The sequence below is a fragment of the Peromyscus eremicus genome, unplaced genomic scaffold (assembly GCF_949786415.1).
Source record: "Peromyscus eremicus unplaced genomic scaffold, PerEre_H2_v1 PerEre#2#unplaced_1300, whole genome shotgun sequence".
NCBI lineage: Eukaryota > Metazoa > Chordata > Mammalia > Rodentia > Cricetidae > Peromyscus > Peromyscus eremicus.
Genome location: NW_026735535.1, coordinates 9,105 through 27,500, shown reverse-complemented (window position 1 = coordinate 27,500; position 18,396 = coordinate 9,105). Strand labels below are relative to the sequence as shown.

Here is an 18,396-nt window from a genome sequence, read left to right as displayed (position 1 = left end):
AATCCAGACCCTTCAGGTCTTAAATGTAAAGTGTGTAGTGTTTTAAGCAGTGGAGACTTACTGTCAACTTCTTGGAGGTAACTAAGGGCAATTGTAATGGTCTATTACGTTTTGGGAGTCTCTTGGAAAAATCATGAAAAAATAACTCAAAAAAAGTCCTCTCAAAAAAAAAAAGTCCTCTCATGCCTAGTGTGGGGGGTTTTGTTAAATAGGCTATAGATTTTGGGGGAAGCATTGTCAGTCCACAGGGTAAAATTTCATTTAAACTATACATACATATATGTATATATGTATAGTTTAAATAAACACTATATATATATATATATATAAAATGTTTATTTCTTTCTTTAAGAATTCTCTGTTCAGATCCAAAGCCCATTTTTAAATGGATTCTTTGGTTTCTGTTTTTTGTTTTGTTTTTGTGTGTTTGCTTGCTTTAGTTTTGTTGTTATTTTTGTTTTGTTTCTTTTTTTATATTATGGATGTTAATCTTCTGTCAGATGTACAGCTGACAATGATTATCTTCCATTCTATTGACTTTCTTTTCACTCCATTGATTATTTCTTTAGCTATTCAGAAGCTGTTTAGTATTTTGATTCCCAATTTATCAACTGATGGCCTCAATTCCTGAGCAAATAGAGTTCTATTTGGAAAGTCCCTTCCTACACCTATATCACATAGAGCACTGTCTATGTTGTCTTCTAATGTGTCAGTGTTTCAGGTTTCACACTGGGGTCTGTGATTCATTTAAAGTTGAGTTTTGTACCAGGTGGCAAATAAGAGTCTAATTTCATTCCGCTGCATGTGAACATCCAGTTATCTCAGCACTATTTGTTAAAGATGCTGTCTTTTCTCCAGTGTATGTTATTGATATATTTTTCTAATATCAGATAACTGTAGTTATGCCTAGTCATGTTTGGGTCTTTGACTCGTTCCATTGGTCTATATTTCTGTATTTGCATCAGTGCCACATTATTTTTATTACTATGGCTCTATAATATGTTGAGGTTGGGAATGGTATTCCCTCCAGTATTGTTCATTTTAATCAGGATTATTATTGCTGTATCAGGCCTTTTTAGGTTCCATATTAATTTTAGGGTAGTTACTTTTTAATTTCTGTGAAGAATGAGATTGGGACTTTGATTAAGATTGCAGTGAATTTGTGAATGGTTTTTGAAATCTATGAGCATGCAATATTTTGTCATTTTCTGGTGTCTTTTTCTATCTCTTTCTTCAGAGATTTAGGAATTTCATTTCAGAGGATTTTACTTCTTTGATCAAATTTGTCCCTAGATATTTTATTTTCCTTGATCTTATTATGAATGGGAGTGTATTCATACTCTCTTTCTCTCTCTGTTTGCTGATGCTGTATGGAACAGCTATTGGTTTAAGCAAGTTGATTCAGTATCTTGCCACATTGCTGAAGTTGTTTATCTTTTCAAATTGTTTTCTGATAAAAATTTTTGAGATCTCTAATGTATAATATTATGTCATGTGCAAATAGGAATAATTTTGACTTTTTTTCCTGTTTGTATCCCTTTAATTTCCTTTGCTTGCCTTATCAGTCGAGCTAGTGCCTTGGATACAATATTGAAAAAGAGTGAGAAAAGTGAAAATCCCTGGCTCATTTGTGATGTTAATGGAATTATTTCAAATTTTTCTCCATGTAAGATGTTAGCTATGGGTTTCTCATACATCGCTTTTAATATGTTTACTCTTGTCCTACTCTCCACAGACATTTAATATTCATTTAGTTTTTTTCCATTTCATTAATTACTGCTCTGATATTTATTATTCCTTGCTGTTGGCTAGGTTTGGATTTGATTTGTTCTTATTTTCCAAGATTTTTTAGTTACATAAATAAGTCATTTATTTGTGCTCCTAGTGATATTTTGTAATGTAGGTAATTAGAGCTGTAAATATCTCTCCTAGGACTTCCTGTAATGTATGCCAGAGATTTTTTTTGTGTTGTGTTTTATTTATTTTCATTTAGTTCCAGGAGGACTCACATTTTTCTTGATTTCTTTTTTGATCAATTCATTATTCAGCAATAAGTTAACTTCCATGGATTCGTGTGCTTACTAGAGATTTCCTTGCTGTCAACTTTAAGTTTTAGTATATCATGGCTAAATAGGGTAAACAGTTATTTTAGTCTTTCTGAATTTGCTAAAACTTGTTTGTTCTGTATTCTAAGTGTGGTCTATTCTATATTTTGAAGCCAGCTTTCATTGGCTTGTAAGTAGAGTGTGTGTGTGTGTATATATATATATATATATATATATATATATATATATATATATATATATTGCTGTTTAGGAAGAATATTCTGTAGATAAGTGTTAAGTTCATTTGATATGTAGTGTCAATTAATTCTTGTGTCTCTCTATTTTTTCCCAGATGACCAGTCTATTGGAGCAAATAAGATACTGTTATCACCTAATATTAATGTATTGATATTAATCTGTGTCTTTAATTCCAGTAGTACATTTTTTATGAAATTGAGTACACCAGAGATTGGTGCAAATATATTAGTATAATAATGTGTTCTTTGTTAATTAGTCCCTTGATTAGAATGAAGTGGTTTTTCTTACCTCTTTTTATTAGTTTTCGTTTGAAGTCTGTTTTTGTCAAATATTGATATAGCAATGTCTGCTTGCTTTCTAGTATCATTTGATTGAAGTATTTTTGCCTATCCTTTCACTTGAAGGTAGTGTGTAACTTTAAAGCTGTGGTATGTTTTCTGTAGAAAACAGGTAGATGACTTTAATTTCTCAATCCCTTCTTTCAGCCTTTGTCTTAGAGATTTGAGGCCATTAATTTTTAAAGTTGTTTCTGAAAGGTGTATTTTAATTATAGTTATCATGTTGTTGATTTTTTTTGCTGTTTGAGATAGCAATGGTATTTTGTGTTTCAAGAACTATAGCTTTGTTTTTTTTCTACTGTCTCATTTTTTATGCTTATTTCTTGTACAGCCTTAGGTATTGCTTTCTCTATTTCCTCTGAGTTTAGTTTTCTTGATAGAACTCTTATTAGGCTGTTTGTATTATTAGAAGTTTTCTTTCTCCTTAGTTGTGTGCAATATTCTAGGTTGAAAGTCATTGTCCTTTAGAACTTGAAATTCTTTGCTCTTGACTCATCTGCTTTTCAAAGTTTCCAGCAAGAACTAAGTTGATATTTGGATAGGTTTTCCATTATATGTGTGACTGGTTTGTCTTGCAAATTTTAATACATTTCCTTTGTTCTTTATACTTAGTGTTTTAATCATGTTTTGCTGTGGGGAGTTTCTTAGTTTCTTTTCTTGTCTCTGTGGTGTTCTGTGTGTCTTGTATCTGTATCAGTATGTCTTTCCTTCATATGGGGAAGTATATTTCTATGATTTTTGTTGAAGATCTCATCTGTTATGTTTACCAAGGATTTCCTCATCTATTCTTGCAATTCAAAGATTTTTGTCTTTTCTTTTTTTATTTGTAATTTTCTTTACCTTTTTGGTCTAGATCCTCTACTTTATTTTATTAATCCTTATATTCTACCTTCTGCTTGACACGTTCTACTTGTAAGAGGTTCCCTTGAGTTTCCCTTGGGTCATTAGTGTTTTCAATTTCACTTACAAATCCTGGATTTCTTCATCAGTTCCACCAGTGTTTAGTTTTCCTGGACTTCACTTAGGCATTATTGGATTGTCAGCTAACATGCCAAGAAAATAGAAAATGTCTAAGTATTATAGGTGTGAGGCCCTTTCCTTTATTCTTTCATCAGAATACTTTCACCATGTATATACAAATTCAAGAAGCAAAACACTGATACCTTGCATAATGGAATATAAATCTAAAGTGTCCAAGTTCTTTTCAAGTTCAAGTTAAAATTAAAAAAAACCCTGCTTCTTTGGTGTCAGAATTCCAAAACCAATATATATGTTTTATTAATTTGGGGGGAATGTTTTTAACATTTACCCCACAATTCCTATCCTAAATATCTTCTCCACCCTCCAATTCTGTCTCACCCTGCTTTGAATTTTTTTCCTTTCCTTTCTTCCTTGCTTCTTTCTTTTTCTTTCCTTCTTCCTTCCTTCTTTTCTTCATTTCTTCCTTCCTTCCTTCTTTCCTTCCTTCCTTCCTTCCTTCCTTCCTTCCTTCCTTCCTTCCTTCCTCCCTTCCTTCCTTTCTTAATCAAGTTTGTACTGTCCAGCAACTCTTGGGCGTGGGACCTGTCCTAGCATGCAGTGTACCTACCAGTGGTTATATCCTTAAACATAACTTACTTTCCTTCACCTCAGCTAGTAGCAGAGTTTCATACCTACCTTCCCTCCTCTTTCTTGGGATTTTTCTGACTGGGGCTCATTTAGGTTTTGCACATAGTGGCCACAATTGCTGTGGATTCATATATACAACTGCCCTGTCGTGTCTGGGTCTGACAAACACTGTTTCCTTAATGTTCAATCATATCTGACTCATAAAATTTTTCTGCCCCCTCTTCTACAATGATAATAAGCCTTATGTGGAAGTGTATGATATGTCCATTCCATTTATGACTAAGCACTACACAACCTCTTATTCTCTACTCATTGACCATTTTAGGGGTGGGGGAGGGAGATGTCTCTGTGTTAACTGCCATCTGTTGCAAGGAGAAGCTTCTCTGATGTAGGTTTAGAGAGTCTCTGACCTATGGGTATAACAATAAGAAATTAGGAGTCATTTTACTATGTCTATTCAACAAAATAAGAGAATCAGATACTTACCTAGGACATACCACCTTTCTAGCTATAAGTTCAAGATAATTTTAACAATGGCTTATATGGTTTCCTTCTAACAGAGTGGGCCTTAGATCCAATGAGAAAGATAATAATTTGAATTTTATCTAGAGCATTTTATTTACACCAAGTTAAATATTTTCTAAATTTGGTCAAAATGCATTTGCTTGCAGATCCTTTCGAGGCATTCATCATCTTTTCTATACGCCATGAGATTCGAAGGATTGGTCTGCATAAAGGAGACTATAGTCTATTTGTTCCTGGACTGAGAAACACCATAGCACTTGATTTTCACTTCAATCAAAGTTTACTTTATTGGACAGATGTTGTGGAAGACAGAATATACAGAGGCAATATATATATTAATATATATTAATATATAATATCAGAAAAGATTTTGATTAATCTTTGACTGTGAGTTCTCTCTGTATGTGTAAAAACAGAAGATTAACTACAATATGAAGATGTGCTAGGAACAAGAAGTGGCCAGGCCCAGACAATCTATTGTCTTTCCTTGAATTTTTTTGAGAGTTATGGAGAAGAAAATGTGTTTCCTATGAGAAAAAGAAATGATTGGTTTCTATTTACTAGTAATTGGATTTGGGAGTTATAGTAGCTCATTTTTATTTGGATAACACATTTCAACATAGTTCAAAGAAGTAATGAAAATGTTTTTTCAAATATATGAACTACTTTTTTGCCATAATTAAACTTATCTCTTCTGTCTAATAAGCAACAGGTACTGTTTTAGATAAAGCTGTGTGATGCTTCACTTATAAATGTTGTTTTTTTTGTGGTTTTACAATTTTAAGTGCTATCAAATTATTAATTTCTCTTGAAATCACCTTTGCAATTTCAAAATTAGTAGCGCTTAAACACAATATAGTGAAAATATAAAAAGTACCTCTTATGTCTTATGTTCATGTAGTCACTAAAAATTGTGACTTTAGAGAACAGATTCGTGAACTACACAAAGTTTATAATGGAAACCACTGACAGTGTCATGAAGTGCACTGAATATACATTAGACAACGGCTGTGAAATGAATTTCTTTTAGTTCTGTAAGAAATTATGTAGCGGATAAATAAGAAATTGGGCAGACATTACCCAACTGCTGATTTTTATGCAGCCCATGATAACAACTTTCCATTTTAAATGTTTTTGACCTGCTACCAGGCTCATGACCCAGGAAACAGGATTAGTGTGATGTAGGACTTATGTTCGCTAAGGTTATGTATGCAAATAGTGAAGTTACCTAAGACGCCTAACCAAAGACAGAAAATGGTGTGGTTATTAAGCACAATGCTTGTCAATGCAGGTAGACTTTTCCTCTTTACTTCTCCCTTTGAAGGACAACCTTTTCATTAAATTGCCTAGTTTTTCCCACCATATTTCATTGTTTTAGTAAGTCTCTTGTTCTGTCAGGAAAACCCCAAACAAGAAGTAACTGTTTTACAACTTTATATTGCTGTCACTTCATTGTTTTACAAAAGTCCTGGAAGAGTTTGTGAGAGTGAAAATTTCTGGTTGGGAAGACCGGGTACTATAAATATTGAAATCTGTTTTCTCTGTTAGGTTTTATTTTTTTCACCAGGACCTTCAAAGCTGATGTGCTTTGGGCTGTGGCCACAATGGGTTTGTCTTCTGTACCTTCTTGAATGGCTATGCATGTTGGCTTCCTTTTTTTTTTTTTTTTTTTTTTTAACAGGTGTCAGTGCCATAGAAGTGGTTGTGGAACATGGCTTGGCTACTCCAGAAGGCCTGACGGTTGACTGGATAGCAGGCAACATTTACTGGATAGACAGCAATCTGGACCAAATTGAAGTATCTAAACTTGATGGTTCTCTGAGAGCTACACTGATAGCAGGAGCCATGGAGCACCCCAGGGCCATTGCACTGGACCCAAGATATGGGTAAGAAGCTGAACTTTTTGTAGTGGTATTGTGTTCCCCAAAATATTGTGTACCCTAATAAACTTATCTAGGGTCAGAGAACAGAAATGCCACTAGATACTTAGGATAGGCAGTGGTAGCACATGCCTTTAATCCTAGCATTCCAGAGGCAGAAATCCATGTGTTCAATGATACAGTCAAGCATGGTGACTCATGCCTTTAATCCCAGGGAGTGGTGGTAGAAAGCAGAAAGGTATAGAAGGCGTGAGGACCAGAAACTAGAAGCATTTTGCTGGTTAAGCTTTTAGGTTTTGAGCAGCACAGTTCAGCTGAGAGCCATTCGGATATGAGGACACAGAGGCTTCCAGTCTGAGGAAACAAGACCAGCTGAGAAACTGGCGAGGTGAGGTGGCTGTGGCCTGTTCCGTCTCTCTGATTTTCCAGCGTTCACCCCAATAACTGGCCTCAGGTTTGATTTTATTAATAGGACTCTTTAAGATTCCTGCTACAACTTTTAAAGGTTCTCCTTGTAGATCTGCTCCTCCAACTGACCATTCTAAGTGAGGAGGTAAAATGCTTACTTTATACATTGGTATGCTCACGTCTGCGCAGCTGTGTGTGCCAGCATAGTAGCAGAGCAGTAAATGTGAGCACATCGGCAGAAGTTTGGTTACAGAGTTCCTTACTCAGACATTTTCTGAGGCAGAATATATCTTCCTATTAAATATGGGCAGGAAGCACTGCTGGAAAGAATTGCAGCTCTTTCCCAAAGCAGTAATTTAATGAATTTCTCTTTGCTCTGCCCTAGAGATGCTGTAATTTTTTCTAATGGCTACAAACTCCAGGGCCCGTATTTGTTCTGAATAGTCGCAGATGTTAACCAACTCACCTTTTATTTATTTTGTATGTTGTTGGAGTCAATTGAAAAGAAAATTGAAATGGGCTTAAAGGAGTCTAGCAGTGAGATGCTGACTATTGAGAAGTTTGGAGAGTCGAAAGACCTGATTCTGGAAAACAATGTTAAATGTTGAGTGACTTGGCCTATTGCCTGGTTTGTCCCCTGTGTGCTCATTTTTTCAAGCAGCAGAAGAAAAACAGCAGACTTAGAAGCCATGAGTTCTAATTCCTTCACAGTCACTTGCTCTCTGGAGAAACGAAATGTGTGATCTCTTAGAATTCAGCTTTATCTCTTGAATATAAGTAATTATGTTGTGTGACATTTTGTTTGAGTTCTGACAAATAAAGCTTAACCTGAAAAGATCAGAGAAACAGAGGAGCAGCCACCAGTGACTTCTTACCTCTCTGGATCCTCCAACCAAAAGGGCCGAGATCCTGCTTCCACCTTGCCTTATCACTTCCTGTCTCCAGCTCCTGAGTGTTAGAATTGAAGGCATGAGCGACCACTCTTTAGCTTCTATGGTTAACTAGTGACTAGCTCCACCCTCTGATCTCCAGGCAAGCTTTATTTGTAAGAACACAAACAAAATATCACATAACAGGATTATATATGGGAAGTAAATATGCAGCCAACATGAGAGAATACCTTTGAATTCCTATGAATTGTTTATTTCCCTGGTAATGAGCTTGTAAACTGAAGGCTTTGTCAAGTCTGAAAAATATTTTCAAAGGGCTATTTTTGGCTCTATATCTTAAATTCAAAGTTCAGGAATCATCAGTTGGAGTTGTGTGAGCCTGTAGGAAGCTGAATGGGATGCAGAGGAGAAGAACCACCCACACCTTGATTTTGTTGAGCTTCCTGCCCATATTTGGCTTAAAAACCAATAGATTGGAGGTGTTTTTCTTTTCCCCAGCTTAGACACTACATTTAAAGTGTGAGCAGCTTGCCTGGAGAAGGAATGCTATATTAACAACTCCAGCAAAAGCGTTTGTCTTCTATGTGATGTAAAATGTGTTTTGAATCCATCACAAGTACTTTCAAATATTGGGAAATTTTTCTTGAAACCCTAGATTTCTGGCTCTTTTTCAAACTGTGAAGAGCTGGGATGGATGAGCTGAGAGGTAATGTTTATTTTAGCCCGGAGGTGTATTCCCTAGACTACAGTCTGCCTTGCATACCTTCTTCTTTAGCTACTGTAATAACAACACATCTAAAAAGGCCTGTGAAGCTAAGTGAGGAAGGCTCTTATTTTTCAACAATCTGCTCCCCAAATGCAATCAGATTGGTGACCTTCTCTCTGGCACCCACAAAGCTTCCAGCTCATGGCTCCCAGTGTGACACCTATTGATATGAAACTCTTGCCCATCATTCCTGCCTAAGTTGTACAAACAATAAATCTTCATGGGAAATTTTCTGCAGAAAAGAAAGTGATATGTTGGATGAAGATACGTCTGTAGCAGCCATTCCATCATGAGGAAGTAAATGAGACACTTCCCAAAGAACAGATTGTGAGAGAGAGGCCAACACAAGCAGGGATGGACGCTGTGGAGACTGTGTGTACAGTCAATCAGTTTGAGAGAGATCTCATGTCCTAAGCATTGTATTGACAGGAAGGAAGATAAGCGTCTTTATTTGTCTCTGTTTTGTGGTTAGTGGTTAGTGGTTTGTTTGCTTGCTTTCCTCATTATGTCCAACTTGAAAGAAGAAAATGAAACAGAATTCCAAAGGATATAGAAACTTAAGTAAAAACACCAAACAGTATTTCAGTTATTGACAGGTTCCTGGGAGAGTCTGATGCTGACAGACAAGGCTAGCCCATATGTAGCAGAACCTATAAAACTCCTCCAAGAGGTCCCTGTGTATGGGGGGCGGGTAGTTGTAAAAATCCTCCAGAAAGAATACTCTACTCCACTAAGTTCAGCTAGGACATTGTGAGGTTAATTAATGTAATCACAGCACTAAATAAGTAAATAATAAATAAATAAACAATAGCTACATAAAAATAAAACAGGTAGGAAAAACATGTCTCAAACTGTTTCTGGCATAAGTGACAGAAGTACAGATGATGCTCTCTCAGTCTTTCTCCTGTGAGAGATAACTCTAAGGTTTGGCTCACAAGATTAAGGAGTATTTTTACTTTAAGTTACTAAATAAAATAGTGGAATGGTTAGCTTGTGAATTCATTTGACCACCTTAAAGTGCAGCTATAGCAATTACATGTTCATTTTAATACAAATGCTTAAATAGTGTTAGCTTTATTGCATATTTTAGTGAAACCCTCTGAGATTATTTTAAAGATTAGAGTGTTTGTATGGTAGACTATAAACAAAAGAACAATAAGCACACATATACAACATAGACACATACACATGCCATCTCACACACAGCATACACAATACAAACACATACACACATATAACTCACTCATATTTACACACACACTTATAAAAACAGACACATGCCATCTCACACACACAGCATATACAACACAAACACATACACATATATACACTCATACACACACACTTATAAAAACAAACACATGCCATCTCACACACACAGCATATACAATACAAACACATACACACATATACACTCATACTTACACACAGGATATACAAACAAACACGTGCACATATACACAGCATATATAACACAAACACAGACATATATACATTCATACACAAAGTATATACAGCATAATCACACACTCACACATACCACATATACGAAGGAACATATACATACGCTTGCACACATTCACATACACAAACATGCTGCAAAGTCAAAACAATCAGAAAAAACAACAATGTAAGTAAAATTACTTAAAACTTAGTTTATCATGTTTAGTGTTATCTAAAAGAGACATTACCACTTATTTCTCAAACTTTTCATGAAATACAAGGAAATTCTGAACCTATATTGATATTAGCTCCAAAATTTAAACTTATTTTTAGACATTTTATTTTAGAACAACTTCCCTGGATTGGTTGAGAACTATGCTTTGAGTAAAAAATTTTATATTTTCTATTAAATCAAAAGCTTTCTCACGGCAAGAAAATTTGTTTCTAAGTCTGAAGTTCATCACAGCTCTTAGAGCATAGGAAGGTGGCCAAGAATTGCTTGTTCCACAAATGCATGCCTGTGAGCAGGTTGTTTACATACCACCTTGAAGTACTCAGATTTCACAGAAAAAGGAGAATTAATGAGAAATACTATACATTTTGTTTGCAACAGCAAATGAAAAGACAGGTTTATCACTAGCCATTTAGTTTGCCCAGTGTGTCGGAGAAAACAAACTGATGGTTGTCCTAACGTCAGCCCTGTGAACATGCGTGTCTCCTGTGAACTTCCTGCAGCCAGGGAGCCTTTGTGACTCATTGTATAGATGACAAATAATAGTAGTGCTCTCACAACTGTTTTCCTTTACTGGCACACAACAGCTGACCTTCATTGTACGTTACAAAACGCATCTTCCTTCACCCCACATTTCTAGTGTTCAGGGTTACTGCTTTGTCTCGTAAGTAACACACTGTTCTAAGGTCAGGTGGCTCTTAGGGAATGGCCGTTTTTCTCTTTTTCTTTCATTCGATTTTAAGTCGAACTTATTGCTGAAGCGCCCTGAAGGAGGATGTGAACCTCTGAAACACCAAGCTTCTTACTGGGGAGTGACTGGCAATTTTGAATGTGTGGAGTCCTCCAAGGTTCTTGAGCTTTACCATGCTCATGCTGGGTTTCCACGGGACAACTTGCTTCTTTCTCTGTTGTTCATATTTACTTTTTAGATGACCTAGTAATTGATCTCTACTGTAAACACACCATTGACAAAAGTAGAACCAGCCATTGTGAACATTAGTGAGACAATTATATTAAATTTTCTCTGGGAATACTCTAAATTATAGTAATCTCTATCCATTGTTAGCTTCAAAAGACACAGATAACCTCTTTTTTGCAAAGATTTTTTTCCTTTCACCTTTTCCAACTTGATGTGACAGATTAACCTACAATAATCCAGGTTGTTCATGGTCTATTGCCCAGCTTAATCTAAAAACAGAAACTGCAAAAACGTAGCCCATAGATTCTCTTTAAAAAGCAATTGTGGCTGAGCATCCCTGAGTTATAAAAAAAATCCAGTCTTCCTGTACTTGGAGAACTAAAGCAATCACTGAAATGTTAACTCATTTTTACCATTTAAAAAGAAATACAAAAAAATGATGTTGTTATAACACCACCTTGTTAAATTTACAAAAGAGGGCCGAGAACTTTATGAATCAATGATCCATGAAATCAACCATGAATGTCAGTTGTGTTAGCTGTGTTGTGCAAGGTTAAGAACACTTGGAAGGCAACTATTTTTAGAACATACTCTTCTATAGAAAGTGATAAAATTTCCCACTAAAATTGCTGGAATTTTAATACCACAGTACTCACTACAGAGGAAATACACACACACACACACACACACACACACACACACACACACACACATTACTTTTTAATGACCAAATGAAGGCATGTATCACTCATGTTAGATCTAACTCTGATCTACCCCATCCTTCGCTCTCTATTAGAAGCATATTTGATACTTTATAGTGTCTTTTAAAGTTAACCTAAAGATATGCCCTTCAAAACTACAAACAAACAAACATAGAAACAACAACAGAAAAAAATGAAAACAAATAACAACAACAAAAAATCCAGCTTTCACTTTAAAGGGAATAGAATAAGAGATGGCTAATTCTGGAGCAAAATGTGAATGATCATTCACAAACTTTTTATAGTAACAACAAAGGAAGCCACAAATCATGACACTTGTCAAATATATTAGAGGACAGAGGACACATCAGTTAGGCAAATTAATCAAGATAGGACAAGTTCTGCCTTAAGCCTGAGATGCCATCTGACAACACTCAATTTTGATTGGTGGAAAACTAGGATTTTTGTTAACACATTTCAAAAGGACTTAATCTGTTCTTAATTTGTTAAAATGACAGGCTCAACACAGGGTAGGCCAAGAAATGGTTAGTGTCAGAACACAGTTCACGAATGAAACGTGAGAATTCTGAATACTGAAGAAAACAAGACAAAAATCTTGTGATCTCAGTTTCTTCAAAACACAGACTTGTTCTTGGAATGTGTTTCCTTGCTCCTCCAAGGTATAGTGGATAGGAGTGAGTTTACTTCAGCTGCTGTTATTCATGTGCCTCTATGGAGAAACATGTTTTTGTCACATGTTGCTTGTCCTTGTGATTGTACCCTTTCCTCAGGTGACACTTCTCAGCCCTTAGAGTATATTGTCTGAAGCTCTGAATAAAGTTGGCCATGGCATGAGACTTTAGTTGGCCTCATTTTTAGGCTCTGTTCTCCCAGGTTCACACTGCCAATGAAAGCAGTAAACAGTTAGTAGGGTAGAGATAGCTTGAGACAAATTGTTAGGGTCTAGGGCTACAACATTCTATCTTCTCCAACTGCTCAACTGAAAAGTGTATCAGCCCCATTGTAATGATGCTTTGTTCCATATTCTATTTAATACAATAAAAAAATTGTGTATTCTGAGGCTGGAGAGATGGCTCTTCCAGAGGACCTGGGTTCAATTCCCAACACCCACATGGCAGCTCACAACTGTCTGTAACTCCAGTTCCAGTGGACCTGACAACCTCACACAGACATAAATGCAGGCAAAACACAAATATACATAAAATTTAAAATTTGTGTATTTTTTCCATTTTAATACATTATCCTCTATGGACATTATTCTATATAATTAGCATTGTCGTTCAAAACATTATTTTCTTTAAAGTACTTTAATTTAAAAAGAGACTAAGAAATACGTGTTGGATATTCTATATATGTACTCTACTACATTTTAATATTTTTACTTATTTTATTTTGAGATATTTATATTTTAAAACTTTTTGTTAGGCAAATGATCAAACACATAAACTAAAACTAATTGCATGATAAACTCAATTGCACCTATTACTCGGATTTAGTAATTATCAAAGACTTATCCCTTGGGGTGATATTGTTTGTAGTTATCCTTTCTCAAATATCAAATATTTCCCTGGCCAAACAACAAGCAACTTGGTCATTTTTGTAGAAATCTTTCCATCAACATATCTGTGAAAACACCCAGAAGCCGTTCTTTTTTTTAAAAAGAATATGACTATGAGCTACTGAGAAACATTGTTCACGTAAAAAACAAAACTCTCACATTCTAAAGGCAATAAGCAATAGTTTATTCTGGAGCCATTTTGAGTGAACACAACCCCCACTCCATTTCCCAATGTTTAAGCAGTTTTATGAAGTTTTGTAGTTTGTAGAACGAAGAAAGTTGTATCTCAAGGCAAGTTTAAAACACATTGGTGGATTCATCAAAGATACAGGCATAAAAACATGGAGCAAGCTTTTCTATAGGTCATCAGATGGTGTATTACAATATCCTTAGTTTTGGGTTATTGAAAGCTGGGGGTCTGTTAAGATACCCCCAAGGTTTTTGTATATTAGTTACAGGGTGTTAGTTCTGATACAGAGTTGGCAAGAAATGGCTGTTCTTGGGAGTCTAAAACTAGCCCAAGATGTGGCAATCAGCTGCACCATTCCAATCTCCACACATCACTGCAGTTGCAGCTTCTTTTCAGGAGTCTTTGTTCACAATATCCTCACGATTTGATAATTATTGACTCTGGTAAAATCCCCAAGAGTTCCCAGATGGTGTTCCCCCTGCTCCCTTGCTGTTAGATTCCCTGTTGCTCTTTGTGTTCCTCACTCTTCTCTGACTACACTTGTGAGCCCTGGTCCTTTCCTGAGCCTGAAGCTGTCTCACTCTTCACCCTCTTAGAGGATTCTGTAAGTAGGACACTCACCACCTGCTGCTCCTCATTACAACCTTTTGTTCAAAATATTTCACAAGCTGCAATTCCATCTGCATGACTTTCCATGCTATGCCTATTCCTATGTACTTGAAGCCAATGGGTTAGATAATACAGGCATTTCTCTTCCAACTTTTACTTAGGAAACTTCTCCCCATGTGGTAGGCATGAGACAAATAGTGGAAATGGAGTGAAACAATGGCATTATTTCTTTTTCCTCAGAATTCTTTTCTGGACAGACTGGGATGCCAATTTCCCTCGCATTGAATCTGCCTCCATGAGTGGTGCTGGGAGGAAAACCATCTATAAAGACATGAAAACTGGGGCATGGCCTAATGGACTGACTGTGGACCACTTTGAAAAAAAGGATAGTTTGGACAGATGCCAGGTTAAAAATATTTTCCTGTGTTTTCATTTGCTTTCCTCAGCTTCTTAAGTGTATTGTCAAATATCCTAATATATGGATATCATGTATTGCGATCAGTATTTTTGGTTTTTTGTTGTTGTTGTTCTTGGTGTTTTGTTTGGAAAATATTAGATATAGGTCCATAGACTTAATTATTTTATCAGTTGTCTGATTTGCATAAGTGTATCACTGGACTCCTTCACTGATGTTGATAAACCATTGGTATGCTGCCCTTTCTCTAGGTCAGATGCTATTTATTCAGCCTTCTATGATGGAACAAACATGATAGAAATTATCAGAGGACATGAGTACCTGTCACATCCCTTTGCTGTGTCTTTGTATGGGAGTGAGGTGTACTGGACAGACTGGAGGACCAACACACTGGCCAAAGCCAACAAGTGGACAGGGCAGAATGTCAGTGTGATTCAGAAGACCAGTGCACAGCCCTTTGACCTTCAGATATACCATCCCAGTCGACAGCCACAAGGTAGGTGCTTAGGACAAGCCAACCACCTGGAAACATTATCACATGAATTGTACAAGTGTAAAAGAAAGGATGTAAGTTAACAATTATTTTATGTTTCTGGTAGTGCTAGCCTTCAATTAATTAGCTTGGGATTTTTCTGCTTTTAAATTTCTTCCTTTAGAAGATTATTCTTAGAAATTAAGGATTTTATACTGTCTTGAAATTTTGAATCACTGACATAACACTAACAAGAAGTATCAGTTTAGCAGGTAAGAGCATGTAAAAGTCTTACGGAGGACCCAAGTTCAATTTCTAGCACCTGTAACTGCAGCTTCAGAGGATCTGACGTTTTTTCTGGCTTCCACAGGTCCCCATGCTAATGTTTGTACCTGCATGCACATTCTCTCTCTCTCTCTCTCTCTCTCTCTCTCTCTCTCTCTCTCTCTCTCTCTCTCTCTCTCTCTCTCTCTCTCTCTCTCACACACACACACACACACACATTCACAAGTGACTAAGCAAAATAACTATTTAAAGAACATTTTTAAAATATCTTTCCATATGGAACCTATTAAAGATTATGACTGGCTGGGCGGTGGTGGCTCACGCCTTTAATCCCCACTTGGGAGGCAGAGCCAGGCGGATCTCAGTGAGTTCGAGTCCAGCCTGGTCTACAGAGCAAGATCCAGGACAGGCTCCAAAACTACACAGAGAAGCCCTGTCTCGAAAAGTCAAAATAAATAAATAAGGAAAGAAAGACTATAACTGAAAACACCAAGGACCCAGAGTCACCCTGTAGACATGGGCTAGCATATTGGGAGGTTGCAGGGAGCTGCATGGTAAAGCATGAGTCACAGGTGATGACTCTCTCCCCCTGTAGTCCACCTGCTGGTTCAATGATAGTGATGCTCTGGGCACTTAGGTTCAGTCCTTGCATGCACTTTTTGATCCCATGGCTCACATTTCTTATCTTGAATGCCATGATCATTTGTCATAGCAGCAAGCGGCAGCTTAACCTGTTACACTTCTGCATTCCATGGGCCATAACCTGTGAGATTTTCAGTCTAGCACCACTGAGGTCCCTTTATTATTATTTTAAGTGTTTTGCACAGAATTCTGAGATGATGCCATCTCACCTGCAGAGGAGATATGTCTTCTTTTGTCTGTCTTAGGTGGTTTTCTCTGTCATTGGCCCTTCTTGTTTTTGGTTCAGATGGTAAGCATTATTCTGAATTCACATTATATTGCCTTGTTTTGGTGCTGACTAAAACCAATGGTTTCTGTGGCTGAGAAAATCCTGTCCCATCTCTGTCTGTAGTATTTAGCCTTCATTCTCTCTGAATGAGATTTCTTCTACCAAATGTGTACGTGTGTACAGTTTATATACCCTCCCACTGCAGTCTGAGCGAGTCCAGTTCTCTTCCCAGTCCCTTTCAATTTCTCAGCCTCAGCTCTCTTATTGTCTGTCCTTCTTTGTCCTGTCATTTTTACTCATCCTGGCCTATACTTTTCCAGCCAAGCTTGGCTGCCTTCACACCTATACAGTCTGAACCACACTACCCCATTAGAAGAAGTTCAACCCCTAGTTGTTTTGCACTTCAAAAGTATTTAGAAATACACTAATCTAAATAAATCGGAATAAGCAGGAAACCATGATTCTGACCAACAAAATGTCAGTGGTATAATGCAGAAGTCACCTCTAAATCTTCCTTCAACATAAGGATCAGAGCAAAGAGTGTGTATGAAATGCATTCACATAATAAATTAGTTTGATTTTTTTATAACTACAAAGATACCCAGCTGTACTTTTATCTCCACAGTTCTTACTATTCAGTAGGGACTATGATTTTTAGGTTTAGAGCTACTAAATATATAATGATAAGAACTGGCTTTGTCTATGAACTACATCAAGTCTCTCCCTTAAAGTGGATCTATGCAAAAGCAACAGACTTCCACACATCAATGTTACCTTTTTAAAGTTACTGAATGAGAAGGCATGATATTGTGGCACTTTTTTATACATGAAAAGGGAGTGGTGATTTACTTGGTGCGAGAAATATATTTTTAGCAGGTTTACTTAAATAAAAATATTTATGTGTGACTTCCCTTACTTGCATGCAATGGGGAATATTTTATTTTGTGGATGAAATTTAAAGTATTCTCTCAGGACTCAGGTAAATATAGTCTTTATTTACATTTAGAAAATGACAACTTGCTATTTCCTAAATAATATTTAATTCATTTTGAGTGATCAGAACATGTTCTACTGCCTCCTGCCTCCACATTTGAGGATTACAGAGTAATCAGTAATCATTATCTACCCTGTTCATCTGCTTCAGTGAAGCAATAATTTACTATTTGCAGAAAGAGACACAGAATGTGGCCACTATTTGGTTATTGTAAAGGAGGGAATTTGTAGTCAGAAGTTTATCTGTGTCCTGCCCAGCCAGTGGTCAGGACAAATCTCTCCCACTTGCATCCCCCAAGTAAACACACAAAGGCTTATATTAATTATAACTGTATGGCCATTTGCTCAGGCTTATTACTGATGAGCTCTTACACTTATATTAACCCATAATTATTAACTATATTTAGCCACGTGGCTTGGTACCTTTTCTCAGTTTTGTCTTGTTATCTTGCTTCCTCTGTGTCTGGCTGGCAACTCCTGATTTAGCCCTTCCTCTTCCCAGAATTCTCCTTGTCTGCTTGCCCTGCCTGTACTTGCTGTCTGACTACTGGCCAATTGGTGTTTTATTTATCCGCCAATCAGAGCAACACATATTCACAGTGTACAGAAAGACATCTCACAATACTTCACCTTTTCTGTCTAATCAAAAAGAAAGATTTTAACTTTAACATAGTAAAATTACATATAACAGAACAGTAATCAAGCAAGAATTACAGTTATAATATCTCGTCTATGTGTATTTGGCAAAACTAAAGAAAACATTCTATCTGTCCTATATTTGTGAGTCTAAATTTTCATATCTAATTTATCTTTTATCATAACCAAGTAAAATTATAACTATCTAGTCTTCAACTACATCAAAGACTGCATAAGGATATAATATTACCTAAGTAAACAAGAAATGCATTGTAAGCAACTTCCAAAATTCTG

The 18,396-nt window shown here is 36.4% G+C and overlaps 1 protein-coding gene across 1 annotated transcript; it reads left to right on the top strand.

Annotated features, from left to right (window-relative positions):
- Positions 1 to 4,904: 4,904 nt before the first annotated feature.
- LOC131902029 (low-density lipoprotein receptor-related protein 1B-like) lies at positions 4,905 to 15,287 on the top strand. The gene is made up of 4 exons (XM_059253074.1): positions 4,905 to 4,974; positions 6,456 to 6,660; positions 14,632 to 14,797; positions 15,058 to 15,287. Exons 1-4 carry the CDS (start codon positions 4,905 to 4,907, stop codon positions 15,085 to 15,087), a joined length of 471 nt encoding a protein of 156 aa, XP_059109057.1. The 3' UTR covers positions 15,088 to 15,287.
- Positions 15,288 to 18,396: the final 3,109 nt, after the last annotated feature.

Coding starts and splice junctions, on each gene's coding strand:
- LOC131902029 (XM_059253074.1), top strand. CDS start 4,905: ATGCATTTGCTTGCAGATCCTTTCGAGGCATTCATCATCTTTTCTATA. Junction 4,975..6,455: donor CCATGAGATTCGAAGGATTG/GTCTGCATAAAG, acceptor TTTTTTTAACAG/GTGTCAGTGCCATAGAAGTG. Junction 14,798..15,057: donor ATAGTTTGGACAGATGCCAG/GTTAAAAATATT, acceptor CCCTTTCTCTAG/GTCAGATGCTATTTATTCAG.